General features: G+C 38.1%; 1 protein-coding gene across 3 annotated transcripts in view; it reads right to left on the bottom strand.

The window, feature by feature from the left end:
• The window catches only part of TRIM24 (tripartite motif containing 24), a 44,458-nt gene extending 22,878 nt beyond the window's left edge, over positions 1–21,580 (bottom strand). For 2 of the 3 annotated variants that reach the window (XM_087873756.1, XM_087873757.1), the window contains exons 1-3: positions 19,960–20,785; positions 4,516–4,634; positions 2,480–2,627 (exon numbers count right to left, since the gene is read on the bottom strand). In XM_087873756.1, the coding sequence (XP_087729882.1) occupies positions 2,480–2,627; positions 4,516–4,634; positions 19,960–20,362 (670 nt within the window). In that variant the 5' untranslated portion in view covers positions 20,363–20,785. Of the gene's footprint in view, positions 1–2,479; positions 2,628–4,515; positions 4,635–19,959; positions 20,786–21,543 lie in introns of those variants that run through there. The other variant, XM_087873758.1, reaches the window with a different exon arrangement.
• Between the last annotated feature and the right edge of the window lie 4,953 nt (positions 21,581–26,533).

The raw sequence follows: 26,533 nt of genomic DNA, 5'->3' as shown, positions 1-26,533 counted from the left end.
ATGGACTAGCATCTAAATTCTATAATATCTATAACATCTGCAAATTATTAAGAATTGATATTTTATTGTGATATTACACAGAGCATGCAAGAATCATTTTCTGATCAGTGGAAATTTTCATATAAAAATAAAAATAATAAAATAATATTTGTGCAGCTTTCTGAGATTTAGTGTGTTTCTGTAGTGTTTCACTCTAACTACACAAACTCACAAAATCTCACAAAGCTGTATGTGGAATTTTGTGTGTGTAAAGTGTGAAAGTTGTTTTTTTGGGCTTTTTGTGGCTGTGTGAGGTTCCTGCTTGTTGCAGGGGCCATTTTGGGTCTAGCACAGCTGCTTTTACATTGTGGGTGAGCCGGTTGTGTTGTGTTGTGTTTTGTAGGTTAAAAAAGGGCAAAGAAGTGACATTGACTTGGCCACGCCAAGTCAATTATATGTTTATAAGGGAGTTTTCCTGCTAAGTACCTGCATGTCATAAGCATTTGAATTAAAATTACCATATTGAAATCAAATCTGATGTTTTTTAAATTTTTATTTGGTGTGCGTTGGAAGAGGGTAGTCTTATACGGCGAGTATAGCCCAAACCCTATATTTTAACAGGAAAAGTAGGGGGTCGTCTTATACGCCCAGTCGTTTTATACGCCGGAAAATATGGTACTAGATCTAGACGTACTCCTTGGTGGTAAAACCTAATCATGGAAATAGTAGTTACGCTATGCAGTTTTGCAAAAAATGTTTCAAAACTGTAAGAAAAGCTTGTTGTATCATGCCTGGCCACCTAATTGAACTTCCTTTTCAAATTGGTTCAGAAGGTAGATGTATCTTGGAAAAACAAAAACAAGTTGCAACACTTAACAATGTATCTACATGAAAAGATTACAAGATGGGTTTAAGGTTCTAGAATTGAAGGTTAAGAATCTAAGAAGGGTTATTGGAAAGATAAATGTATGGCTCTTTTCACCCAATGGATTGAAGACCTGATTGTACAAGCCGCCTATGAGCGGATTGCCTATAGTCCTAATCTTCTATGGACAAATATCATGGAATATGGAATTCATTTATACACAATACAAAGTAACTATCATCAAATAGGATAATTATTTAATTGTATTAGAAATAATTAGAATTATTCAATTGTATTAGAAACTAATAATTGCATTAGATAACTATATATAGAATTTTAACTATTTTCAGATAAAATGATATTTTTTCTTTTTCTTTTTGTTGCAATTTTTTCCACCTTTTTTAAAAAGTGTTTTTCTCTTTTCATTGACAATGCATATACTTCTATCTCTATGCATCTTTTCTGTTTCTCTGTCATTTTAAAAGCAATAAAAGAATAAATAATCTAAGAAAAGTTGCTAGGAAAAAAAGTAAAAATAAATAACTTGTATAGTGCCACTTTCCCCACATTATCAGGCAGTTTACCAAGGCCTACTCAAACTAATCCTGGAGTTTTCCTCGTCCCCACTAAATATATGAAGGTATCAGCTACACTTAGAGAAATGCCAAAAGCCAATTCCATAAAAGAGTAAGGTCAGGCAAAAACAGTACAATTAATTAAAGGTGCATTAATGTGAATTTCAAACACCTCAAATTTTGTGCCTGAAAAAACTTATTTTGAATTCAAACTGGTTATTTCAATCTCATCAGAAGTGTCCAGACACTGATCTATTCTTAACTGAAATGTATCCCTCTCCTTTCTTTGAAAATAAATAAGCTAAAACTAAAATCAGTTTGGTCTAGTGAGTAAGGCGCTGTCAGGGTTCCAACCAATGCCCTAATAAAAGCAGGAGGCTCAAGACATTTTTCTAGAAAAATCCAGTTGTTTATTAGGAGTGCCATGTCAGCACGAACCAAGTAAAGCCAGCTCTGACTTCATCCACTTCATGCCTTGCCTCTGACCTTGTTTCCCCATCTCCCCCCAAGGTGTGTCACGGGTCACATTCCCCAACAAAGCAATTTTGCGGATCGTAGAAGTCACTCCCTCCAGCCGTTGCGGGTCTCTGTGGAGATGGGCTTAACTTCAGGAGGCTAGGATGTGTTTTGTTTTGACTGAGGTACAAATTCCTCATTGTAGTTGCAGGATGCGATTTTCCATCCCCTGCCTATGGCAACTCAGGAGCGAGTCAGAAAACCTTCGCAAGTTGACAGGCACCAGGTTAGAAAGCAGAAGATGGTCAAGTTCAAATCTTGCCTTAGCCATGAAAGTCAGCTGAGTGACCTTAAGCCAGTCAATCTCTCTCAGAGGAATCTACCTCAGGGTTTTTGTTGCAGGGAGAATAGGAGGAAGTTGTGTTGGGTATGTTATTTATAAAAGTAATAAAGGCAGAATGTATACAAACAAAGCAAAACAAAACAAAAACCAGTTCTTCCAAGCAAGCTAACCTTCAAACTAATTCTGAGCTGGCAAGATAACTTAATAAAACCAAAGCATACGTACAGGTACAAATATCTGAACAGATAAATGGATCTTTACCTGGAGAAACCTCTTCTTTCTGTCTAACTGTATGGTCTTTTGTGAATTTCACTCTTTGATGAGCCCGTATACACGTCTTGCACAACCACTCTACACACTCCACACAAAAGCCATTGGCTTCTGCATTGTCTTCACAGCTTGTACAAACCTGAAAAATTAGAAACAAAATATATTTTGAAACAAATGACTTTTAGTGACATTGAGACTATTATGAGAAATCAAAATTTAGGCAGTTTTTGAGCAACCAGGACTGAATGTATGCTGTTAAGTAATGTACAGTACTGAGCAAAAGTGTTAGGCAGTTGTGCAATAATGCTGTAAATTAAGAATGCTTTCAGAAATAGAAGTGTTAATAGTTTATTTTTATCAATTAACAAAATGGAAAATAAATAAATGGAAGAGAAATCTAAATAAAATCAATATTTGGTGTAATCACCCTTAGTTAAACAAATACTGTGGTCTTAAGTGCAACCCTATTCTTCTGAATGAGCATTTTTTTGCTAGAAACTGGTAAGAAACATCACAAATCACACTCATGTGACCGTTGTCAAATGTCCAAAATGACATCATATGACTCTATGTGTGTCTGTGTGTAGGTGGCATATTTTACAACCAGAATTTCCAATGGTGGATAAGCATTGTAAGCAGATTTTAAAAATTGGTAAAGTTCATTCTATATTAACTTCAAGGTATTGCTATTGAGAAATTTACTGCTTTTACCGTTTTAAAAAAGTCACTTTTATCAATTTAAGCTTACTCTTTAAGTACTAAAATATATGTAACATTCTAAATATTTTATAGCATATAAATGTTTGGCACAGTGGTCAGAATGTAGTATTTTGGTCTGACTCTGCCCACAGCCTGGAGTTCAAACCTGATGGGCTCAAGGTTGACTCAGCCTTCCATCTTCCGAGGTTGGTGAAATGAGGATACCGATTGTTGGGGACAATATGCAGACATTGGAAACTGCTCAGAGAATGCCATAAAGCACTACGGAGTGCTATGTACCATGTTTCCCTGAAAATAAGATCCTGTCTTATATTTTTTTGAACCCTGAAATAAGCGCTTGGCCTTATTGCCATTCGCTCAAAAGCCCGATTGGGCTTATTATCAGGGGATGTCTTATTTTGGGGGAAACAGGGTAAGTCTAAATACTATTGCTATTTAGCTTTATTAAATCATTACACCAAATATATAAGAATGCCTTATATTTTCTCTTCTCATCTGGTCCTTTTAAAAGGTAACTTAAACCTGAAAAAGCTCTTTGATACATTGTTCAAGATACATTGATCATTAACACCAGCCTTTTCATTCTACTAAAAAGGGGCATCCTACTACAAAAGGACACTAATGATCAAATTGTTATCATTCTATATTATTTCTTAAAAGGCTATTTCCCCAGATAACCTACTAGAAATATCATCTGATGTATTTTCAATTTCTTATGGATACTAGTTGCTTCTCCTATTTCTTAGATAAATGCTGTGACCTTTGACCTCTGCAACCAAGTTTCATGTTTCTTTATTAGGAGGTAAACCACCAATATAAAAAAATCAAAGAAACTGATTTCTTATTAAAAACTGGTCTATTTTTAATCTGGCAACATTTGTCAGTAAAACATACAATGTCAGTATCTCAATTTACATTTTCTGAGGATGAAATGCAGGAGTGCTCTTACCTGTCTAGTTTTGCTTTTTCTGTCCTGTCTTTACACAAAACATGCATCTGAAGTGGTTTATCAAACTGAAAAATACTTAAATCATTTTTATACTTCGACTTAGTCGAGTCAGCAAATATTTACAAATTGTAATATTTCTTTCCTTCTGTTTTATTTTTGTTTCTTTGTAAAGTGCAAATTGTATACCATAGTAATTTCTAAGTTTCAAAACAGTCTTAGCCATCTGTTCTCACTTTCTACACAACCATGTCACAAATATGACTAAAAGAATTTTCACCAAACATTAGTTTATATTTGTCAATGGAATATCACATATTTGATAGTTTTCGGAATCCCCAAAACACCTAGACACACACACCTGATTTGATTTCTCCACTGTACTACTGGGAACCTCAGTAGTATCCTTCACAAAGATGTTGTCAATAATGTGTCTTTCTGCACATTCCTGGCCACAAATTGGACAGCGAACAACACCAACTAGTGGGGAGAAAAGAATGAGGTAAATTATAAATTTACAAATCAGACATTACCCACTCATTTTTTCAGGATTTTTTTTAATCCTATTCAACAGTGTACCATTGCTTAGCAGCAAATACATTCTCCTCAGCTTATCGCATTGCTTCTTCTCTAAGCCACACATCAATGCAGTAAAACTTTATTTTAAAATGAGAAATTCCTTAAACCAAAAGAATAGCCCTATTTTTGGTGTTCAAGGAACTTAGACCATATATTAAGCCATGTGGAATGTATTTATAATTTAGAGTCAGGTCGTATCATATGCATCTCACATCATATCATATGCAAGTCAGATCATATGCATTTTTATGAATTGATTAGTACTTTAAAAATGATAACACTCAGATACCTAAGTATATAAAAATAATATAAATGTATTTGAATTTACAGCATTGTTAAGAGTATAAAATATTGTACAAAGAACATCAGTGGAAAAGATGCAGTTTTATAAGTAAAGGAAACTTGCTTTATTATGTTATACAGAGAATTAATCATGATTTTATAAAATATGCAAATATTCGGACATCTAAAAGCATTCAACTAACTTCATCTGACACTGCTTATTGCTCTGATAAAGTAGTCTGAGATACAATGATTCTTCAAGCAAAGTGGTGCTCAGCTTGTAAGAGTATACTTTGGCAATTACCTAGAAACTGAACTGATTTGTAACCAAGAATAAGCTGAAGGAGAAAGACCAAAGTCTAATGAAGGACCTAGTCTACTACTATAAAGGTCAAACACTTAATGCCCTCCTTCTAAGAAACAACATAATGAGTCTCTAATGAACTCAAACGCAACCAGAAAGCCCACAAATAAAAGATCAAGGCAGTTCTCTTTTCCTATTGTTGTTGCCATACACTAACATGTAAAGGGAGACATCCTCCATGTCTGGGAGCAGCACCTTGTGGTCAAGATTGGTAGTCACTGAATGATCTGTGTTGTAGGAATGCAGTATTGCAGGCTAATTTTGCTGACTGCCGACTGCCAGCAGTTTGGCAGTTCAATTCTCACTGGCTCAAGTTTGACTCAGCCTTCCATCCTTCCAAGGTTGGTAAAATGAGGAGCCAGATTGTTGGGGGCAAGATACTGATTCTGTAAACCGCTTAGAGGGCTGTAAAGCACTGTGAAGTGGTACCTAAGTCTAAGTGCTATTGCTATTCAGCAGCCTGGTGCTGCTGGCAGGCAGGAGAACAAAATGAAAGAGCACTCCTCTCCTAGTCTTCTGCTGGGTTATGTAGCTTTAATCATGTTGACCCTAACATGATCAGTTCTTGGAGATTATGTGTTGCATAAAGAGACAAGAGCTCACATAGGGCATGTCAAATTTTTCAACTTTCAATTTCCAAACATTAGGGGTTCTCAAAAGTTGTGACATGCCTTGGGGATTGTAAAGATATTTTGGTTACTTTAATATAATTTATATGTGCTTGCTAAGTAACTACATAAATATCATAACTTTTAATATTTTGTTTAATTTCACAGGTTTAGCTGTCTTTCTCTTTTTGTTAACTGTTATTTTGTCTGAGAGTGTTAGTACTGCTGGCCTCGTTTTCTTTTTCTTTGAATTTTTTATTTTTTAATATAACAATTTCCTCTTCAATTAAACAGTGTGTCATCTGGGTACAAATATCTTTGTAAAATAATAATCAAAATTTACAACAATATACATTACATTAACATTGATTCTATAATATTAAAATGATAATATTAAACATAATATTTGCTTCTCTCTCTTAACATATCTTCTTTATTTCACTAAACTTTTTCTTTTGTTTCCCTGTTTCTAACTTCCGTTTTTGTTATCCAACCATTGATAAAATAAGTCCCCTGTCATATAATATTGTTTGTTCTTTTTCCTTAATTGCTAGAGTTAATCTGTTCATTTTTGCACATTCTAATATTTTCTTGATCACATTCTCATCTGTGGGGATCTCTTCACTTTTCCAATTTTGTGCAAATACAATTCTAGCTGCAGTTAGTATATGGATGATTAGATATGCATTCCCCTTACTATATTTTTTGGATGAAATCTCCAACAAGAATATTTCTGGCTTTAAATCAATATGCTGCTTTATCGTTTTTTCCAGCCATATATGTATTTTTGTCCAATTTTTTCTGAGCACGTCCACCACATATAATATGACCCAGGTATCTGGTGGCACTTCCAGCATTTAGCCGACTTATCTTTGCCAACCTCACTGGTGCAAAATGCCATCTATAAAACATCTTGTACAAATTTTCTTTATAGGCAGCTGACATTGTTGATTTATAGTTCCTGTCCCAGTTTTGCCATTTGTCTAACTCTATTGTATAAGCAAAGTTTCTTGCCCACACTATCATTGTCTCCTTCACTTGTTCATCTTCCAATTTAATACTCAATAAGTAGCTGTACGTTTTATCAATTTTTCTTCTGTCCCTGTTAATATCTTGTCTAGTTGTTAGTTCTTTATAAAACGTGTATAGTTTAACATCTTTCTCATATTTAGAATGTATTTACACTTGTGAGTTCCATGACATATCAATCCCTTGACCACTCAATTCTTGTTTAGTTTTGAGTTCCCCCTTTTCATTCCAAATACCTTTGTATCTAACAATATTTTCCATGTTAATAACATTTGGGTGAATCAGTGCTTCCACTGTTGAAAGCCAAACTGGTATCCTCAAATAACGTTGTTCTCCAATTTTTTCCCACACTAACAATAATGCATCTATATATATAAAAGCGAAAACCACTCACGCATTAATCATGAAATCTCCAGAACCGTAAAGCCTACAAATTTGAAATTTGCCATATATGTTCCTCTTGGCTTCTAGGTGCTCACTAAGAAAGGATTTTTCAAAATGACCATCAGAGCATATTATTAACAACATACTCTGATGCTAAGGGATTGTACTCCCCCTCCTGTGTTTGAAATCTGTTCCAAACACAAGCAGAGAAGTTTCACTTTCAGTTTTACTTTCACAGCAGGCAGCAGCTTTACTACAGTACAATTGAGCTAAGCCACACCCAGCCTCCTTCCTGTCTCCTTCTTGCTCACACAGCAAATACTGTTTGAGTTTCCAAACACCCGTCAACTCTCTCACACACTGACAGGATGCTAGCCATATGAATACCGATAGAAGCTGCGGGCTGGGACATTCTATCCATTCTTAAGTTTCAGGTTGCAAGTGTCAATTTATCAAGCGTGAGCACATAGTTCTGTAGTGAAGCACTGGCGTCCAGCTAGTTCCTAATATAATGTCTTTGAAAGTAACCATGTATTTTATTTTCCCATACCACAAGAAGGCATACCAGCCCAATTGCAAAACGTGTCCTTCCAAAGTCAATAGTTTTGTATGCCTCAATACAATCCATTCTTTCCGCAGCCTGGTAATACAATTCCCAATTCAGTAGCCCAAAGCCGTCTCTATTCCTTGAATCCTGCAGCATTTTAAAACTTATTCTTGCTTTTTTCCCTTGCCTGATATATCTTAATATTACTTTATTGAGTTCCTCAAAGTATTTTTTTCCCAATTTTATTGGAATTGTTTGAAATAGATATCGTAATCTCGGTAATATATTCATATATTATTATTCTTCTTAATAATGCAGATTTTTCCATTTCTCCAAATCTGCTTTAATTTGTTGCATCAGTTTGTAGTAATTATCTTCCTTAATAGTTACACATCTTGCTGTCATACGAATCCCTAAATATTTTACTTTCTTAGTAATCTGAATATCTATTCTCTTCATTAACTCTTTTTTCTGCATGTCTGTAAGATTTTTAACTAATAGCTTTCTCTTTATCTTCAATCCTGCCATTTCACCATATTCCTCCGGTTTTTTTTTATTAATTTAAGGCCCTGTTTCTTGTGGATCTTTCAAAATGAAAACTAAATCGTCTGCAAATGCCTGTAGTTTATATTTTTCCTTTTTCATTTCCATACCTTTTATCTCTGTGTCTTGTCTAATATTTCTGTTTAATACTTCCAGTGTCAATGTGAATAACAGAGGAAACAAGGGGCATCCTTGTCTTGTACCTTTTTTAATATTAACCTTCTCTGTCATATCTCCATTTACGATCACCTTTGCTGTTTGTTTATATCACCTTAATGTTAATAAATCTCTCCCACAAATCCTTATCTTTTAATTGTGCTAGCATAAACTGCCAGTTCACATTGTCAAATGCTTTCTGTGCATCTAGAAAAATCAACACCATTTGCTTCCCTGGATGTGCTTCGTAGTACTCCAGTGTATTTAAAATTATTCTCATATTATCTTTAATTTGTCTTTTAGGTAGGAATCCATTTTGATCTGAATGAATGAATTGATTTAAGAACCTTTTTAGTCTTTCTACAATTATTGAGGTATATATTTTATAGCCTTGCTGGCCTTGTTTTCTTTGAGTGTGATAACTGATCTGTAATGGCTTTTAAGAAAAGAACGAGTCTGGGAACATTCACTCATATGAACAACCTAATTCGGGTTGGCAGAAACTTGTTGCCGTCTGAACTCCCAACATTGTGAGACATTCTCAGATATGGCGTACTGCCAAATATGCCCAAGCAGAAACGACTAGTCAAAAGGCAAAAGCAGCTAGATGATGAGACAAAGGCTTGTTAAATATAAGCCGAGAAGTATTCCAGACATTTTAATACTGACAAATGAAGTATGATGAAAATGAAGGATAGACGACTGAAGATGAAGAGGAATGTGATGGAAGTTATGAAGAGGCCTTAGACCACACACACATGCTCTCTACTTAAAAAAAAAAAGACAGAATACAATAGATTAGAAATAACAAATGTCGCTATGCAGAGCATAAGATACAGTTTTGGTCTATATGCCACTGCTGCTATTACCACAGCTGCCTTCATAGATCCTGGCTTGATTACCAAAGAAGACAAGAGATTTGTAATTGACAGCAAGAAAGTCAAGAAAGCCCAGGAAAAAAATTATGAAGTCCCTAGATCAAGATGTTAAGAAGGGCGAAATAGAATGCATCTTCTTCAACGGCCATATAGATGCAACTAAAGTTATCTTGAAAGCAAAGAATTCAGACCAGCAATTCCCCAGTACCATCAAAGAAGAACATTATTCTATAGGCAGTGAGCTGGGTGGAAGATACCTTTATCATTGAACTGCAGAGAAAGGCTCAAAAACAGGAAAACCTGCTCAAGTGATTGCAGATAATCTGGTGCATTTCATGAAGAAGAAAGGCATTTCTTCTTGAAGGCCTGAAGGCCACTGGGGGAGATTCTACAAATGTTAATGCTGGCTGTGAAGGTGATGCCATGCACTGGGTAGAGGTTAAGCTTGAACGGAAGTTGATCTGGTTGGTGTATGCACTCCACACGAATGAGTTACCCCTATGACACTTAATCACAAAATTGAATGGGAAGACCTTGTCTAACAGATGGGCAGGTAAAATTGGCAACATGCTAGATACTGCAACAGAACTTGACATTGATCCATTATTCTCTAGAGTTTCAATTGGTGAGCCTCTCATTTCACTGAGCAACAGTGTTGTAAAGGATCTCTCTACTGAGCAACTATATGGATATAGGATCACACAGACAATAAGGACAGGAGAACTTCCCACAGATCTGGCTCTTCTAGAAATTGGCCCCATAAACTATTCATGCTGGTTGACAACTGCAAATTGGCTTTGTCAAATATGGGTTTCAAAACATTGTTTTAAAGGCAAAATTCTCCAAAACCTAAGAATGATAGTGGAATACATTATTGGTGTGTACCACGTGTCATGCTGCAGTTATAGCTGCAGCAAGTCAGACTGCAAAAGGTTGTAGTAGATGCCAACCATTCATTGTTTAGCATGGTATACTTTCAATGAAATGATAATCCAGACAACCACCAAGGATTGTATTAGCTTTTTTGGCTCATATTTAAGTGATTGTCCACTAGGTCTCCAAAGTCCCTCTTAGTTATTGCTTTTCAGCCAGGTTTCATCTAATCTGTACTTGTACCTTCATTTTTCCTGCCTAAGTATAAAATGTTGCTTTTTCCCCAATGAATTTCATTTTGTGGTATAGGGTCCATTGTTCAAGCCTGTCAAGATCTTGAGTTTGATTTATATGCCACCCTTCTTCAGAGACTCAGGGCAGCTTACAATGCTTTTAAGCAATAGCCTTCATACTTTTGTATATACCTGCTTAGTAGGGCTTTTTGCCCCCCCCCAAGCGGTGTTCTATTTTATACAAAGTCAGCTTATTGGCCCCACAAACCGGGCCCTCATTTTACCTACCTCGGAAAGATGGAAGGCTGAGTCAACCTTGAGCCTGGTGAGAATTGAACTCACAGTAATTGTAGGCAGCTGGCAGCTAAATACTACTTTAACAGTAGTTTAGTCCACTGCGCCACCAGGCTCTTATCATGGTCACATGATCACGATTTGAAACCTTTCCTGCTGGCTTCCCATAAGAAAAGTCAATGGGGAGGTCAGCAAGATCATAAATTGATCTCTTAAGTTGCCCACCCCCATTCTTTCTTCACTTGGCACATCCTGCATCCTCTTTCCCTAAAGTGACAATATAAAGATACATGTGTGATGTTTTGTCCCTTTTTCTTGACATCCAAAAATTAAATTCTTTTTTTTAGGTGAACTCTTACTTCTGACAGATGCTATTTATAAATTCTATGTTATTTATTATTTAAACCAACAATATCATATCAATTTTCCAGCAATCTAATTGAATAACAGTAACAATACAATCAAAATTTAGTAAAGATTATGTATACTTTAGGTTTGAACTTTATAGAATAGACATATAGAAGATTAGAAGAACACAAACATCAATTGGTATTCAGAAAATTCCTTAATCTCTTAACACAGACAAATTCAACCGATTTCCCCTTGGAAACTGCTGGCATTTTAGACCAAGTGAAATCTCAAAAAATGTTTGGGAATTCCTGAAATCTTGAAATTCTGACAAATCAACCATCAGAACACATTGAACGATAAGTCCCATCTACATATAATTTAAAGATACAATCAAAAGTCAGGAAACGAAACAAACAGTTCAAAGCACAACCTCCTTAGCACCCAGATCTGACAGGCTGACATTGCACTACTCCTAAATAATACATTTCTGTATACTTACCGTACATTTCTGTACTATCACAGAGGACGGCATTCCCCAATGCACACTTAGATGCATTTATCTTGATAATGTTGACCCAGAATAATATTCCTTTCCAAGACTAATTATTTTATGTTTCTGGCCAGATATTGAAATTGAGATGGTCACCTATACTTCTGCATGCTAATCTATCATTCATGGAGAGTAGAACTGATAACCTTACTAACTACAAAATATTTGTATCGGCATCTACAGACAACTGTATATTTTACTAGTAATAAGTTCAGTGCATTTTCCAGGAAAATGGCTACATTGTGCAGATAGCTATTGCTGTCAAAAGTCACTGGATTTCATTAAAATTTGTCTAGTGCAATATTTGTAATATATCATTTTCTTCACTTATTATACTCACCTCTTCTTTCTTTTTAAATTTTCTTCTCAAGATAAACATTTAAACTGACAAATATATTAAACTAGCAGTGGTATAAAGGAAATACACTTAAATGTATTTTTAGGGTAGGCATTGAGTCAATATTTTGTCATATATAGCTTTAAAAATTCAATATATTTCAGTATTTTAGCTTTATTTCTTTATCTTTTCTCTGTGGTGATGAAAAAGCTATTTGCTCCACTGAAGATGTCTTAGCAGCACAACAAAGAAGCAAGCAATTTTAATCAATTAACTTTCTTCTGTCTTCCAAAGGTTTCAAGATGATTAGATATATACTGGTAGGTTGTACTACACAAAAATTAATGTAGAATATGTTAAGGGAGCAGGATATCAACAAATATCACCTTCCTCATGATTTTACAAATAACTCATTTTCCTCATCCTATTTCCTCACAATAATCCTGTGAGGTGAGTTGGGCTGAAAGAGAATGACTGGCCCAAGTTCACCCAGCTGGCTTTCATGTTTAAGATGGGACTAGTGCTCATGATCTCCTACTTTCTAGATTGATACCTTAACCTTTAATGGCTTCCCTGAATGCCGGCTTGTACGATGAGGAAGAGCCAGCTACGGGGACTTTGGAGTGGGGCATGGAGGAACATCAGGAAGACCAGGAATGGATGGGCAAGAGGAGGAGGAGACAGAAAAGATACAGCTGCAATGGGAAGCTTGCCTGACCAACCAGAAGCACAGGGCAGAGAAGAGGCACTGCACAGCCAGTTAGCAATGATGAGGAACTGCCTCCTCTGCTGGAACACAGGGTAGGAGGGAGGTGTAACCAAGGTCAGCAAGCTACTTACAAGGAGACAGCTTCAACCCTCCTAATGAGATTGTTCTGTCCCCATACCCCACACGCACCCCCATAGACAGCCCAGAGTTAATAAGCCATATGACAAAATTCTTTGAAGATAAAGCTGGCAGCAACCCAGTGGCTAGCTGCCAATTCAGACTTTACTCACACAAAACAAAGACTAGACTGCCAGCATTCCGATAAAACAGGCAGAGTGTCAACAATACAAGGATTAATCCAAATGCAGTCCGATAAAGCAAGCAAAGTCCAGTAACACAGAGATCATGGAGTATTTCCAGTTTTTGCTCGTCACAAACTGAACCGGCCACCACACCCACATTTATACCCTGTGGGGTGTGGTCCAGTGACTCAGCTAATCTCTGGCATGCCTTCCCTTCTGCTGTGCACGCTTCTCCCTGCACCTCTGTCGCGGGTCCAGCCAGCACTTCTTCATCGCTGTCCACCTGTGGCTGCGGGGACGTGCTTGGCTATGAGCTTATCATTTGGTCTTCGGTGTCCTCCGGAGGCATTGCCAGAGAGGAGGGTCCTGGAGTGGGAGGCCTTGCCAACTGCTCTCCCTCACTCTCAGAGTCTGCATCTGTCGATAGCCCAGGCTCAGGCAACGGAGCCACAACAGAGATGCACTAGCTGGTGGCTACTTAGCCCAGCGCATGGAGAAAAGCAATGTTGGAGACAAACTGTCTGTTTTCTGCAGAGCATGTGCTCTGACTTTGTGACTCCTACTTTCATGATTCCGAACATACGTGTTCTTTGCTGACCTCATGATTGGGCCTTGGATTTTGCACTTGGATTCTGGACTTGGAGCTTGGCTTTGGTTATCATGCTTGGACTTATTGGGACTTTATGTTTCTTGTGAGTGAAACCTGGGACTTGCAGTGCCTCAATAAAGTAACTAAAACCCCTAGGGCCATGATGGCGAACCTATGGCATGTGTGCCAAAGGTGGCACGCGTAATCATATCAGTGGGCACGCGAGCTCAGCTTCCGATGGGACTGGAAGTTGGCAAACGGGCCATTTTTGGCCTCCGGAGGATCTCCGGAGGGGTGGGGAAGGCTGTTTTTGCCCTCCTCAAACGCCTAGAGAGGTCCTGGAGCCAGGTGAGAAAGAAAAACAGGCCTACCGGGCCACTGCGTGCCAGGAGCGGGGTGGGCGGGGGGTGGATGGGTCGCATAGAATTATGGGTGTGGGCACGTGCGTATGTGACCCCCCGCCCCCCCTTCCTGGCACGCGATGGCAAAAAGGTTAGCCATCACTGCCCTAGGGTATGGTTGCGTGGACTGGGACAGGACATAACCACTAGACCAAACTGGCTCTATTTGTACCCCTCGTTTTGTAATTTATGCTTTATGTTGACAATAGAAGAAAGTACAAAAATAGTTTTAAAAACGGAACTTTTAAAAAAGATATGTAGTAGAATACCTTTAAAAATGCCAGTAGGCAGGCTGGGTAAGTGAGAATCAGTCAGACACGCACTGCTCTATGACTGTGCTCACATCTAAAACATGGCAAATCTTGTAAGCACTAATCAGTAAAATGTTCTGGCCTGATTTCATGTAATCTCTATTGTCTTTCTGCTGCTTATTTTTATCCAGCTTTAATCCCAGTAAGATCTGAAAATGACTCGATGAAGAGAGTTGCACTGATGTTTTAGGTAAGTCCCAGCAATTCTTATGTCATTTATTATAATTTCTTTAGTTAATTATATTCATTTATTTAGATTTTTTTTCAGGATAACAAGTTCTCATAGCACAACTTAGAAACAAAAGAAACAAATAGTAATAAATATACAATGACCATAAAACATTCTGCGATCATTTTCACAGTACAGTACAGAGGAGCAGAAAAGAAGATTCTAATACCTTCTCCTCTCTTTTCAAGGATGCAGAAGGCAGATGGGTAATAGCTAGGGTAGTAAAAATAGCTGCAGTTAGAAGCAGCATAATCACTGTTATTGCCCCAAGGTTGCAAAACAAATTCCCTTTACTTCAGTTCCAGTATTTTTGAAACATGTGTCACATATATTAACAATAAATGTATTTATCACTTTAGTTTCTTGGATTACATTATACTATTTGCTTGCATTATCTTTTTTTTTTTTGTTCTGCTAATTATGTGTCATTGTGTCAACAAGTCATTTTTAACTCTTACAGACCACACAGATTTTTCCCAAGATGATATGTCCCTAACCTCTTCTTTCAAATATCTCAATGGTACTGTAACTACCGGTATGTCCATCCATCTTTTTTTTTGGTAATCCTGTTCTTTCCTTCTATCTTTCCCAGCAGTAGAGAGCTTTTCCAGAGAGCTGGGTCTTCATATGCATCCAAAACAAGACCATTTGAGAATAGTCAAATTTGTCATTTGTACCCTGGGCAAAATCTCTAGGCTGATTTGTTTATAAAGATCCATCATTTCTTCTTGGCTGTCCACAATATTCTCAGGAATCTCCTTCCACACCAAAGTTCAAAAGTATCATACTCCTATCCTGCATCTTAAAAGTCCACCTTTCACTTGGAACTGTCGCAGGTAATACCATGGCTTGCACGCACACACACGCACACACACACACTCGAGTTACAACTAGAATTGGAACTGGGATTGCCATCACTAAGTGATGCGGTCATAAAGTGTGATGTCTCATAACTGCATTGCTTACCAATGGCAATCCAGACAATCCTGGTTGTTGTTATAATCCCAACACATGTTAAATGGAAAGCCAAGGAAGTTCCAGGTAAGGAGTGCTGGGATGACACAGGGTGAAGGGAAGATCTGGTATAGGCTGTGTGTGTGTGGCGGGGGGGGCACATGCAAGGTGAGCTCAGGAAGGCCCGGGGGGGGGGGAATACAGGGTATACACATGCAACACAGGAAGGCTGGGGAAGGAGGGTGCTATTGGGGAAGATCTAATTTATCCAAGCAGTTATGATCTTCCCTGCTGGCTTCCCCATTGTCTGCTTGTAGGAAGCTGGCAGAGAAGATTGGCAATAAGATCATTGCAGGATACTGCAACTGGTTGTGACTGCAAGCTACCTGCCAAAAATACATGGGGACACTGGAACTTCAAAGATAAATTCTAAGTACCTTTGTTCAGTGCCCTCATACCTTCAAATAGTTACTTGAACTGTCGAGGGTTACCTGTATAAATGTATTCCTTTAGTAGTGCAATGCATGATGGCTAATTTACATTTGTAAAGTTAGTCCTCACTTACCAACCAGCTGTTTGAATTTACGACCGTGCTGAAAACGAAGACTTGTAACTGGTCCTCAAAGTTGTAGCCATTGCAAAATTCCCACTGTAACATAATCACGATTCAGGCATTTGGCAACTGGCGCACATTTATGACAGTTGCAGCATCCCAGTCATATGATTGCTATTTGCACCTTTTGCTGCCAGCTTCCAATAAGCTATGTCAATGGGGAAGCTGATAGGAAGTTACTAGTCACAGTCACATGATGTCACACTTAACAAGGTGCTTAACAACTAAAGACGGGAACTGAAGTCATAAATTAGTGTGGTCATATGATGTTTTCCTTATTAACCAAACAACTTAGTAACAGAGTTCCCAGTCCCAATTAAGATTAAGTGACTATCTGTAATTATGAGGTATACCATTTAGTTGGTAGTTAAAAGCTGATAATATTCTGTTGAATATTGATCGTAATGAAATTACTAATACAAACTCAGTTGCTTGTAAATATATATTTTGTTTTCAGAGTAGTTCATCCTATGGCAATGACTTTGTTGTGCTGATTCTTTTAAGAATATGATGGTATTTTTGTGCCCAGGGCTGCAATTTTTCCCTACACTTTAAGTTCCAAAACAAACATTTTTTGAGCACTGTAAGGAATTAAAATTTAAAAGGGGTATGCTGGGCATCATTAAAGTTAATGTAATTGCATCATACCTTTTTTTTGTAATATATATGAAAAATCTCCCAAACCAGCAATTTAATTTTGCAAAAATATAATCTGAATGTTTATGAATGTCACATTAATTACCATGGAATAGTAAAATTAAGTTGGGTATTTTTCTGAAATTCTTAAGGTAAAATTATTTTGCTGTTAACATAAGACTAATACAAAATTGCTATTTCATATATACTGGACGTTTCACAGGCTGTTCAATAAGGGTTTGAGCTGGAAAGATCCATTTTAAAAACTGAAACATTCATACTGTTTGGATTTGTCTTATTGCTATATTTTGGGTTGAAATCCACAGGATCATGATTAACATGAGTTTAGATCAATCTTATAGCTAGTTGAGGAGGTATATATTATGTTTGGTTATATCCCCAAGATTTGGAATCTGACCATTATCAAGAATTGTGGATTTTTCATGCATGGGGAATAGATTTTGTGATATCTGTTAACCATCTAAATTAGTATTGCTTTTAAACAAAAGTGTAAGGAAGACTTTTCAGGAATTGGGTTTAAATTTTTTGAATATTTTGTAGCCTTTTCTTTTTTTTTTTTCTTTCTTTCTTTTGCTGGCTAAGTGTCAATGTCATATTATTTTTATGTATGCATGTACTTTTAAAAAAAATCAAATTAATTTGATACTTTCTTTAAAAATTAATAAAAGAATAATTTGTTTGGCTGCTGAATTTCACTATAAATTTTGTAAAGGTTTCTAGGACTGGGTGTTTTATAAAGATCACAGGCCACAAGCCCTCATATATTTAAAAATCAAAAAAGGAAGCAAAAATAATCTAGGGACTTTATAAGGAATAGGGTTAGATCTGGCCAGATATAAGTGTCCAATTTCTCTATCACATCCAATAGAATTTGACCTTCTAATGGGTAGGGAATAGGATATATATCAGTATCTCATAGATATTATATAATGAGCATAATGATTTCACATTTTGAAAAGGATTTTGATATTTCTAAAGCTTACAGTGGACTATGTTTATTAAATGTTATGTTCTATTTAATACAGAGATATCCTTTAATAACAGGATCAGAAAATATCCCTAAAGTAAGCTTAGCAACATGAAACTGATCACATAAAATTATTAAAAATATCTGTATGCAAAATTGGCCAAATCTCACAAGATTTCAGGTAATTTTATGAAGGTTGAGGGTATGCACTAAAAGCTTGTAATGACTGTCAACACGTTTGCTACATAACAAAGAAATCAGTTTACAAACATTCTATTTTAATTATCAAATAGAGATGTGTTTAATATTTAATTATACAGTTAGCATGACTTAAGAACATTTGCTTAATTTACAGGGATTCTGTATCTGCATAAACAGGGTTCATTTTATTGAGAAGTGTTTAACTTGATACTATGCAGGTCTTCTAACTGTATTTACTTACATTATTTTCTACATTCTGAAGATTTTAGACTCTAAGCTATTTAGAGATCTGTCTGGTAAAAAATGCCATCACAATTCCACATGCATTGGCTCAGCAATAAGTTTAAAATATGAATATTTGGAAAAACTAAATATTGTAGCAGTAATTCAAATATATTAAGATTGAATATGACAAATCCATGCAAAGACAAATACAATTTGCAAAACATGATAGAAGAATCAATACAATAACTTTTAAATTTGTAGATATTTGAAATGAAAATGTAGATAGTGTTAGATGCAAAGTTAATCATATTTACTAATATTAAGCATAAAAGGTATACATAGAATTTTCAGTATCTAAAGCCAGATACATAAATCATGTGATATACCAAAAAATAAATACTTAGCCTATGAAGAGTAATATAATTACAATATGATGTAATAACTTAATAAACTTATAATACAAATAAGAATTGATATTCTACTTTATCATAGGACAACAAGTCTTCTCTCCACAACTCCCACTTGTTTCTACTATAAGCCAAATATATAAGAAAAAAAAGGCTATGTACATTCCTGTCATCTAGTAATAAGGTTACACATACAAAATCTATCTTGTACAGGTGTCTCAGAAAATCACTGCATTTTTCTTGTGGCAACACAAAAAGAGGCAAAGCCAGTGAAAGTAAGAGAAAAGAAAAAGAATCCTACACAAATAAAACTACCAAGAAATCCCCCACAACTGGAGGTCTCTTACAAGTAATAGGGCATTCACCCGCAATCTATGAAACAGTGAATATGGTATATTCTAATAAACCTCTAAATCTTCATCAGTGGAGATTTCTAACGATATTACCATTAGAAGAAATTAGCAGCATAAATAGTTTTTCAAATATTCCCTTGAACTTAAGTACTTGACTTCAACATAAAATAAGCCACCTTGGAATTTCCTGGCTCACACCTATATTAAACACAGGATGCAGCGCATAAACAATGGGAAGTTGCCATCAATCATGGTTTCCCTTCCAAAAGGCGGAGTTTTAAATTCGATCTCAGCATCTCATCTCTCAAATCCCATTAAGTTTTCAGTCCAACAGCACAACCGTGCTGAGGAACGGAAAGCTTCTACCTTCGATAAAGGATTTGCCTCCGCAGCCTTGAAATGGCCCAAAATCACAGGACTATTGTTTGCTTTTCCTACTAACCCTACTCATGGGATGCAAACCTTTGCCTGTCGGCTGCAAACAGAATAAGCCAATTCCGGCTCTCTGCATACTCGGCTTACTTGGACAAAGCAGATGCCTAACTCCTAAACGCTTGTGGACATTAATGCTGGGCTTCCACGGAACCAGGATCCAAGTTGTGTTCTGGCTGTGCTCCAAGACTTATTATCTCCCATCCCGGAACTTCTCCGCGAACCAAGATGTTAAGACCGGTGCCTCATCTCTTGCCTCGGGGACAGGAGGGTAAGACTTACGCGTTATGAATATTGCTCTTTTAGCCAATTAATTCCCCTCCCTCCCGGCACAGAATTACTATTTATTCCTTTGGGTGGCAACCACCGACCAGAATTCAAGCCCGCAGAACACTCTTCTCCGTCCCCATTCAAGGGACCGCCGAGGCGCGTCGTTTTCTCTCTTACCCGGATTACAGTGCAACGGCGAAGGCGGCGCGGAGACCGGCGAAGAAGGCGCCGAGGACGGCTGAAGCAGCGGCGGTGGCGGCGGCAGCGGCGGATCTTTGGGGGGGCCGCCGCCGCCGCCACTACCGCCGCCGCCCGGCGAAAGGGCTGCGGGAGGTGGCAGCATGAGGTAGCGATGAGGCGAAGGTAGGCAACGCTGACAGAGCGAGTGAAGGCAAGGAAGCAGTTTAGGCCGCCGACTCTGAATGTGTTGCCCGCACACCCCACAAGTGTCCAAGAGGTTGAGGCGCGACTCTCCGTTAGCTCGGTCCGCAGGGCCTTGCCGGCTTTCAGCTTCGTTCTCCCCACCCATGGCGACCGGACCAGCCAGGCAGGGCCCGGCTACCACAGGGGACTCGTCCATTGTTCGAAGGAGAAGGAAGAGCTGTCGGTGGCAACCGCACCAGGCGCTTAAGCGCCCCTTGGGGCAACAGCCGCTCTCCCCCCGGGGCGTTCGCGGGGAACCCCGCCCCCTCAACGGTCGCTCCGCGCGCCCGCCGTTGCCACCTCCAACAGCTCTCGAAGGAACTTCGGAAGAGAGCGCTCGCGCTCGCAGCAACGCCGCCAACGGCCTCTCGGGCCCCGCCCCCACGGCGAGCCTTTCCAGTGTCGGAGGCGCAACCCGCTCCTTCAGCGCCACGCCCCTTCCCTGCTCATCATCCAAGGCAAACTCCTCCCCTTTTCTCCTCTGGGTTCCAGTACCCCTGAGCGTTTTGCGTTTTTAGGCGCGTTTTTCAGGAGAACGAAATTCTTCCGTTTCGTTCAGCTCAGCCACGTCCCCTTTCGTATTTTTCTAGTTATTACCTGCCCCCTCAATAGTTCCTACTTTTCTGTTTGGTCGGTTTGGGTGCCGCCCTTTTCATTTGTCCCGCCCTCGAGTTTTTCTCTTCGTCCCATAAATTGTTTTTTTAATATATATACTTAGTGTAAATGTAATGAAAATGGTGAACCAACTGGCCAATTTTCTGAGGCACTACCTTGTACTAAACTCTAGGTTTAGTGATTTTCTGTTATTGCTGAGAAAGGAGATGTTGGTATTGCTGGTATCACTGGCAATAATATTTAAATTAAATAAAATTATTATTGTAAAATCATCTGCATTATCAGATAAAATAACATAAATCACTTTCGGAAACAGTGCACACAAACTAAACTAGCCTCATTTTAGCATTAACTTTTTGTGGCAATCCAGTCCATGTGGTTAGTTTATGACCCCTCTAAATCGATAATATGCTAGGGAATAAACCATGGTTTATCTGCCTTACTAATGCTGGTTAAAAATTGGAAGAAAATAAAAAAGTACCAGCAGCAAAGCGAATAGTGGCAATAACTGCTCTTTTTGAAGATCTGGAACATCATACTAGGAGCTAATTGTCCTGGGGGGAGGACAAGGACATTGAAGCTACAGAAGGCATACTTACAGTCGACCTTACAACTTTGAGCACATACTTCCACCAATGGAGGTTAATCCCAAGTGTAAATAAAACAGTTACATCATGTTTTCACCTCAACAACTAATTGGCAAAAAGAGAACTCAATGTATACCTAAATAACAAACTTCTCCCATACGAGACAACACCAAAATACCTGGAGGTCACCTTAGACAGGACCCTGTCCTTTAAGAAACATATCCAGAATATGGCTGCCAAGGTTAACAGCAGAAATAACATCCTACAAAAGCTATGCGGAACAACTTGGGGAGCTTCAGCCCCAACTCTCTGATGTGCAGCCCTTGGGCTTTGCTATTCTGCAGCGGAATACTGTGCACCTGTATGGATAAACAGCTCACATACAGGACTTATTGATGTTCAACTTAACCATACAATGAAGCTAATTACTGGGTGCATAAAATCTACACCTAGTTACTGGTTACCAGTTCTTAGTCACATACTCCCCCCGCAGTTACGACGACAAGAAGCTCTCATTCGGGAGTATAGTAAGATCCTGTTAAATTCCTCTCTACCCATACATGGATACATTCCTGATCTCTTAAGATGCCGATTAAAGTCAAGAAACCCACCAATCTTGACAGCGCGTAAGTTGATGGCCGATCATCAGAACACCACACAAAAGTGGATGGAGGCGTGGAATAGCTGTTCCCCCCAAGATGTCTCCGAGCATATCAGTCCTAGTAGTATACCTCCAGGATTTAGCCTACCCCGACACATATGGGTGACATATAATAGAATTAGAACAACTCATGGGGTGTGTGCTGACTCCCTGTATAAATGGGGAAAGACACCTTCAGCACAATGTGATTGCAGGGCCCCTCGACAGACTATCCAGCATATAGTGAGGGAATGCCCTAACAGAAGGTATCCAGGAGATTCTAGGGACTTCCTCTGCATAACAACGGCAGCTACTGACTGGATCTCCAAACTCGACATTAAACTTTGAAATGTTATTTCTGTTTTCCTTTCAGGTTTTCTTACTGCTTTTTTATTGTTTTAATTGTTTTTAACCTGTAAAAATGAAGTGTTTTAATACTGTGTGTGACCAACCATACGCTAAATAAATAAATGTCCTGGGGGGGGGGATCTACCTATGTAATCTCTAAGAGTAGACATGATTTGATTGCATTCAAACAAACCATGATTATCTTTCTGTTATGCCCAGATTATTTTAGCTGCTACTCCAGAAATAATTGGTCTACAAATAGCTTGTACTTTATGTTTATATTTTTTTGCTCTTGGGCTGCTATAACAGTGGGATTTCAAGACATTCTGCACAGTATTATATATTTGAAATTGAATTCTGCTCGAACCCCGTTCTTAAGAGGAAATCCATTTAAATACAATCAAATATTACAATATATTGTTAGTTATGATTAGATTAGATTCCATTTAAAGTAACATAAACATGAATCATGACCAACAAGAATAATAAATCCTTTGATTTCAAAAGAATTCAAAAGATTCACAGTCCTAGAAGAATGAAATATTTTAGGAAATATTAAAAAGACAGAATATTATATTTACTTGGATGAGAAAAGGAGAAACATGTTTTTTAAGACATGGCCCTCAGGACATGATAGGATTAGCCCTCTACTCATCTAACAGCAGGGCTCACTGCATTGCAAAATCACCTGGGGGACATTACATCGGCCCACAGTTCAACCAGATTTATCTCGGACAAACTCCTAGGATTTGCACATGATCTTTACAACAACCAATGGGATACCTGCCCTTGCACAGGAACAGGAAGCTCTAGGGCAGGGCCCAAGGGACAGTATCTCTCTCTCTCTCCACTCCATATGGTCAACTACCCAGAATCACATGTGCTTGGTGGAACTGCTTCACTATTAAACCATCCTTCCAAGCAGTCTCCATGTTTCCAGTGTCTTTCTCCCTACCTGGAACTGAACCCAGATGGACATTTCTTCCAACAGACATAAGGGATAATAATTTGTAACCCATTTCCAGGTACATAGAAATCATAAAATCAGGCAAACTTTGCATGTTATGGAATCTATTCTCTTCCTTAGTTAATTAGGAATCATCACAAAAAAAAGTCTGCCAAAAAAAGTCTAATCCTTAATCTACATATAGGACCTGCAGATATTCATGGTATTGTTTGGATTTGTGAGTGTACCAGTTGTTACAAGTATAATTATTGGGTTTCTGCTACAGCTTTGTTGCAGTCTCCCACTAGTATGTCATCAACAGTGGGGAAAACATCTATTTAGCACTGGCACCAGAGCAGATATGGGATACATCTGACTAGATTCCACCTCTTCATTTTTAGCCTAGCTTGGAAACCTCTTCTCCTGTCTGCCACACCAAAATGTGAGCAGACGACTTTGAAAGTGATAAACAAGCACTTCTGGTGGCCTGGTGGCTCAGCAGACTGATAGCATTGTGATTAACACCAGCTGTCTGCAATTACTGTAAGTTTGAATCTCACCAGGCTCAAGGTTGACTCAGCCTTCCATCCTTTCTAAGGTAGGTAAATTGAGGACCCAGTGTGTGGGGGCAAAAAACTGACTTTGTATAAATATACAAAAGTATGAAGGCTATTGCTTAACGCATTGTAAGCCGCCCTGAGTCTCTGGAGAAGGGCGGCATATAAATCAAATTAAAAAAAAAAAAAAAAAGCAAAGCAGAGCAACCCAATAACTTGAACTGGAAAATATCATCTAAACATACATATCTGTATCCAAGGAAATAAAACAAAGAGTGGTAACCTTCAATACTGGAGTGTAAATACATGACAAAATCTCACATCACTTTAATAACCAGAAGGACTTCCTCCTCATCAAAGGCCACAGCTACAGATGACCTCCAGATTAGTTCAGTTACTACTGTAGGAAAGCCCCCACCACCACATCCCAGAATAAAATATTTTTTATTCTTAATATTAAAAAGAGGCAGAATAGAATATTTCTCCCAAAGGAGAATAGGAGAGACATCTTCTTAGAGGCAGAAAGCAGCCCCGGTCTTCCTGCTATAGGAAAATAGCGTCAAATAGAAGCATGAAGAAACTTGTCTTTAGGAATAGAGATTTTGTATCCATTCAGAAAGACTGGCCCACTCTATTCATAAGCAAAGAGCAACCAGAAACTCCAAATAACACAATAGGCAAGGAGCCAAAGCTGACAAGATTAACGCAGACAAACAAAATACCTAGGATTTGCATTTCCTTTTTTGCCTGCAGAGCCAGCCATGACCTTACATGACCCCATAGGAATCTGGCAACAGCCTTTAAACTATTAAAGGACATATTCTTGCACAAGAACAGGCATTTCTATCATAAAGCCCCAAATAATGTATAAAAACCTACCTACTCTCAACTCCATTTTGTCAGCTACCCCAGAAACATGCTGCTGTCAATGAAGTTTCTGGCTACCAAATAAATGGAGACCTTCTTTCCTGCAGCCTGCCTCCATTTTATTTCAGCATCTTTCTCCCGGTTTGGAACCAGACCAGATTTTTCTTCCAACATTATATAGTGTTCTTACCCAGCCTTAGGAGAAGCAAGAAACAGACTCCTGGTCACGAAAAACCCCTCATTATTTACCTCATGTGATTTATTTATTTATTTATTTATTTATTTATTTATTTATTTATTTATTTATTTATTTATTTATTTATTTATTTTTCAAACTTCTATACTGCCCTTCTCCTTTCGGACTCAGGGCGGTGAACAGCCAAAATAAAAACATTTATACATAAAGTTAAAAATAAATTTAAAATAATTAAACAAATTTGGCCCGTAATTTAAAACTTATCAATTTAAAATACATATCAAATTTTAAAACCAACCATAAAATCAGGACAGACCGGCTTACTGAAAAAAATAAGTTTTTAGGGCCCGACGAAAAGTCCGGAGGTCGGAGATCACTCGTATCTCTGGGGGTAGATTGTTCCAAGGGGTAGGTGCCACCACAGAGAAGGCTCTCCTCCTGGGGGTCGCCAGCCGGCATTGTCTGGCCGATGGCACCCTGAGGAGGCCCTCAGGGTGCCATCGTGAATTGCATTCACCCACCAAAAAGTCCAGGCAATAATCCTTCAAGGAGTTAACTGCAGTAACTGATCTTATCAGCCGTGAGCTCCCAGCCGAAAGGCTGCAAATTAAGTTCTGGCAAGCAGTCTTTGTGGCACGAAACACAATGAGCAAAATCTTCAGAAATACGAACTGTTGTCTCCTACAACAACCACTCCTTTTTCCTTCTATTTAATTGAAGGATGGGAAGGGGGTTAATGTATTCTTAATAGGAGCCTCGGATTAGTTGTAACCCGGAGGACCTATCCAATGGGTTCAAAGGGGAGGGAATGGGGCATCGTGTTAGGGTGTATAAAATGTCTTCCTTTTGAATTCAGGGATGTGGCTTTTGGCTTAGAATGTCCTGTTGAAGTTTCCCACCAAGACCCACTGCACTTTGCAAACTACCTTTTTTTATTGTATTTTAAATAAATAAACTTCTTTTCTTACTGATCCAAGTTTTTTGTGCCGAATCATTTCCCACAAACCTTTCTTTCTACTGTGCTAAACCTCATGGGAACAGCTCTATGCAAGCCTGAAATCAATAGTTTTTTTTACCTATTCTACTCATAATAATAAGACTGTGCAAGGTTTCAGAATGATCTGGAAAAGATGGTTTAGAATAGGCAAAGAAAAGCAACATAATATCTATGTGTGGCACATTAAAACAGCCATGTCTTTTTTCACTGCAGCAGTATGATCCTGACACTATAATGAGTCACAAGCAGGAATTGCGTTCACATCACTGCAGTTTCTAAAGCACCTCTTCTGAAATTCATCCAAATCTTTAAACAACCCTAATCTGTTATTCTAGTATTAAAGATTCACTGGGTAGGCAAGGAAAAGCTAAGAATTTGTTTTTAGAATAAGAGACACAGTCTGTTCTTGGGCTCTGGCAGGGATATTGAGAGGTAAATTCTGATGCAATATTTTCCCATTCCAAGGTGAGGACCCTTTATCAACATCAGTATTAAAATTCTGTTACAGGTGGTCCTCGATTTATAGCCATTTGTTTAGTGACCATTCAAAGTTACAATGGCACTGGAAAAAATGA

Source organism: Pantherophis guttatus, chromosome 7, assembly GCF_059756535.1.
Source record: "Pantherophis guttatus breed Tessera chromosome 7, ASM5975653v1, whole genome shotgun sequence".
In the NCBI taxonomy this organism is placed as follows: Eukaryota; Metazoa; Chordata; class Lepidosauria; order Squamata; family Colubridae; genus Pantherophis; species Pantherophis guttatus.
This window is presented reverse-complemented; position numbering and strand designations above follow the sequence as displayed.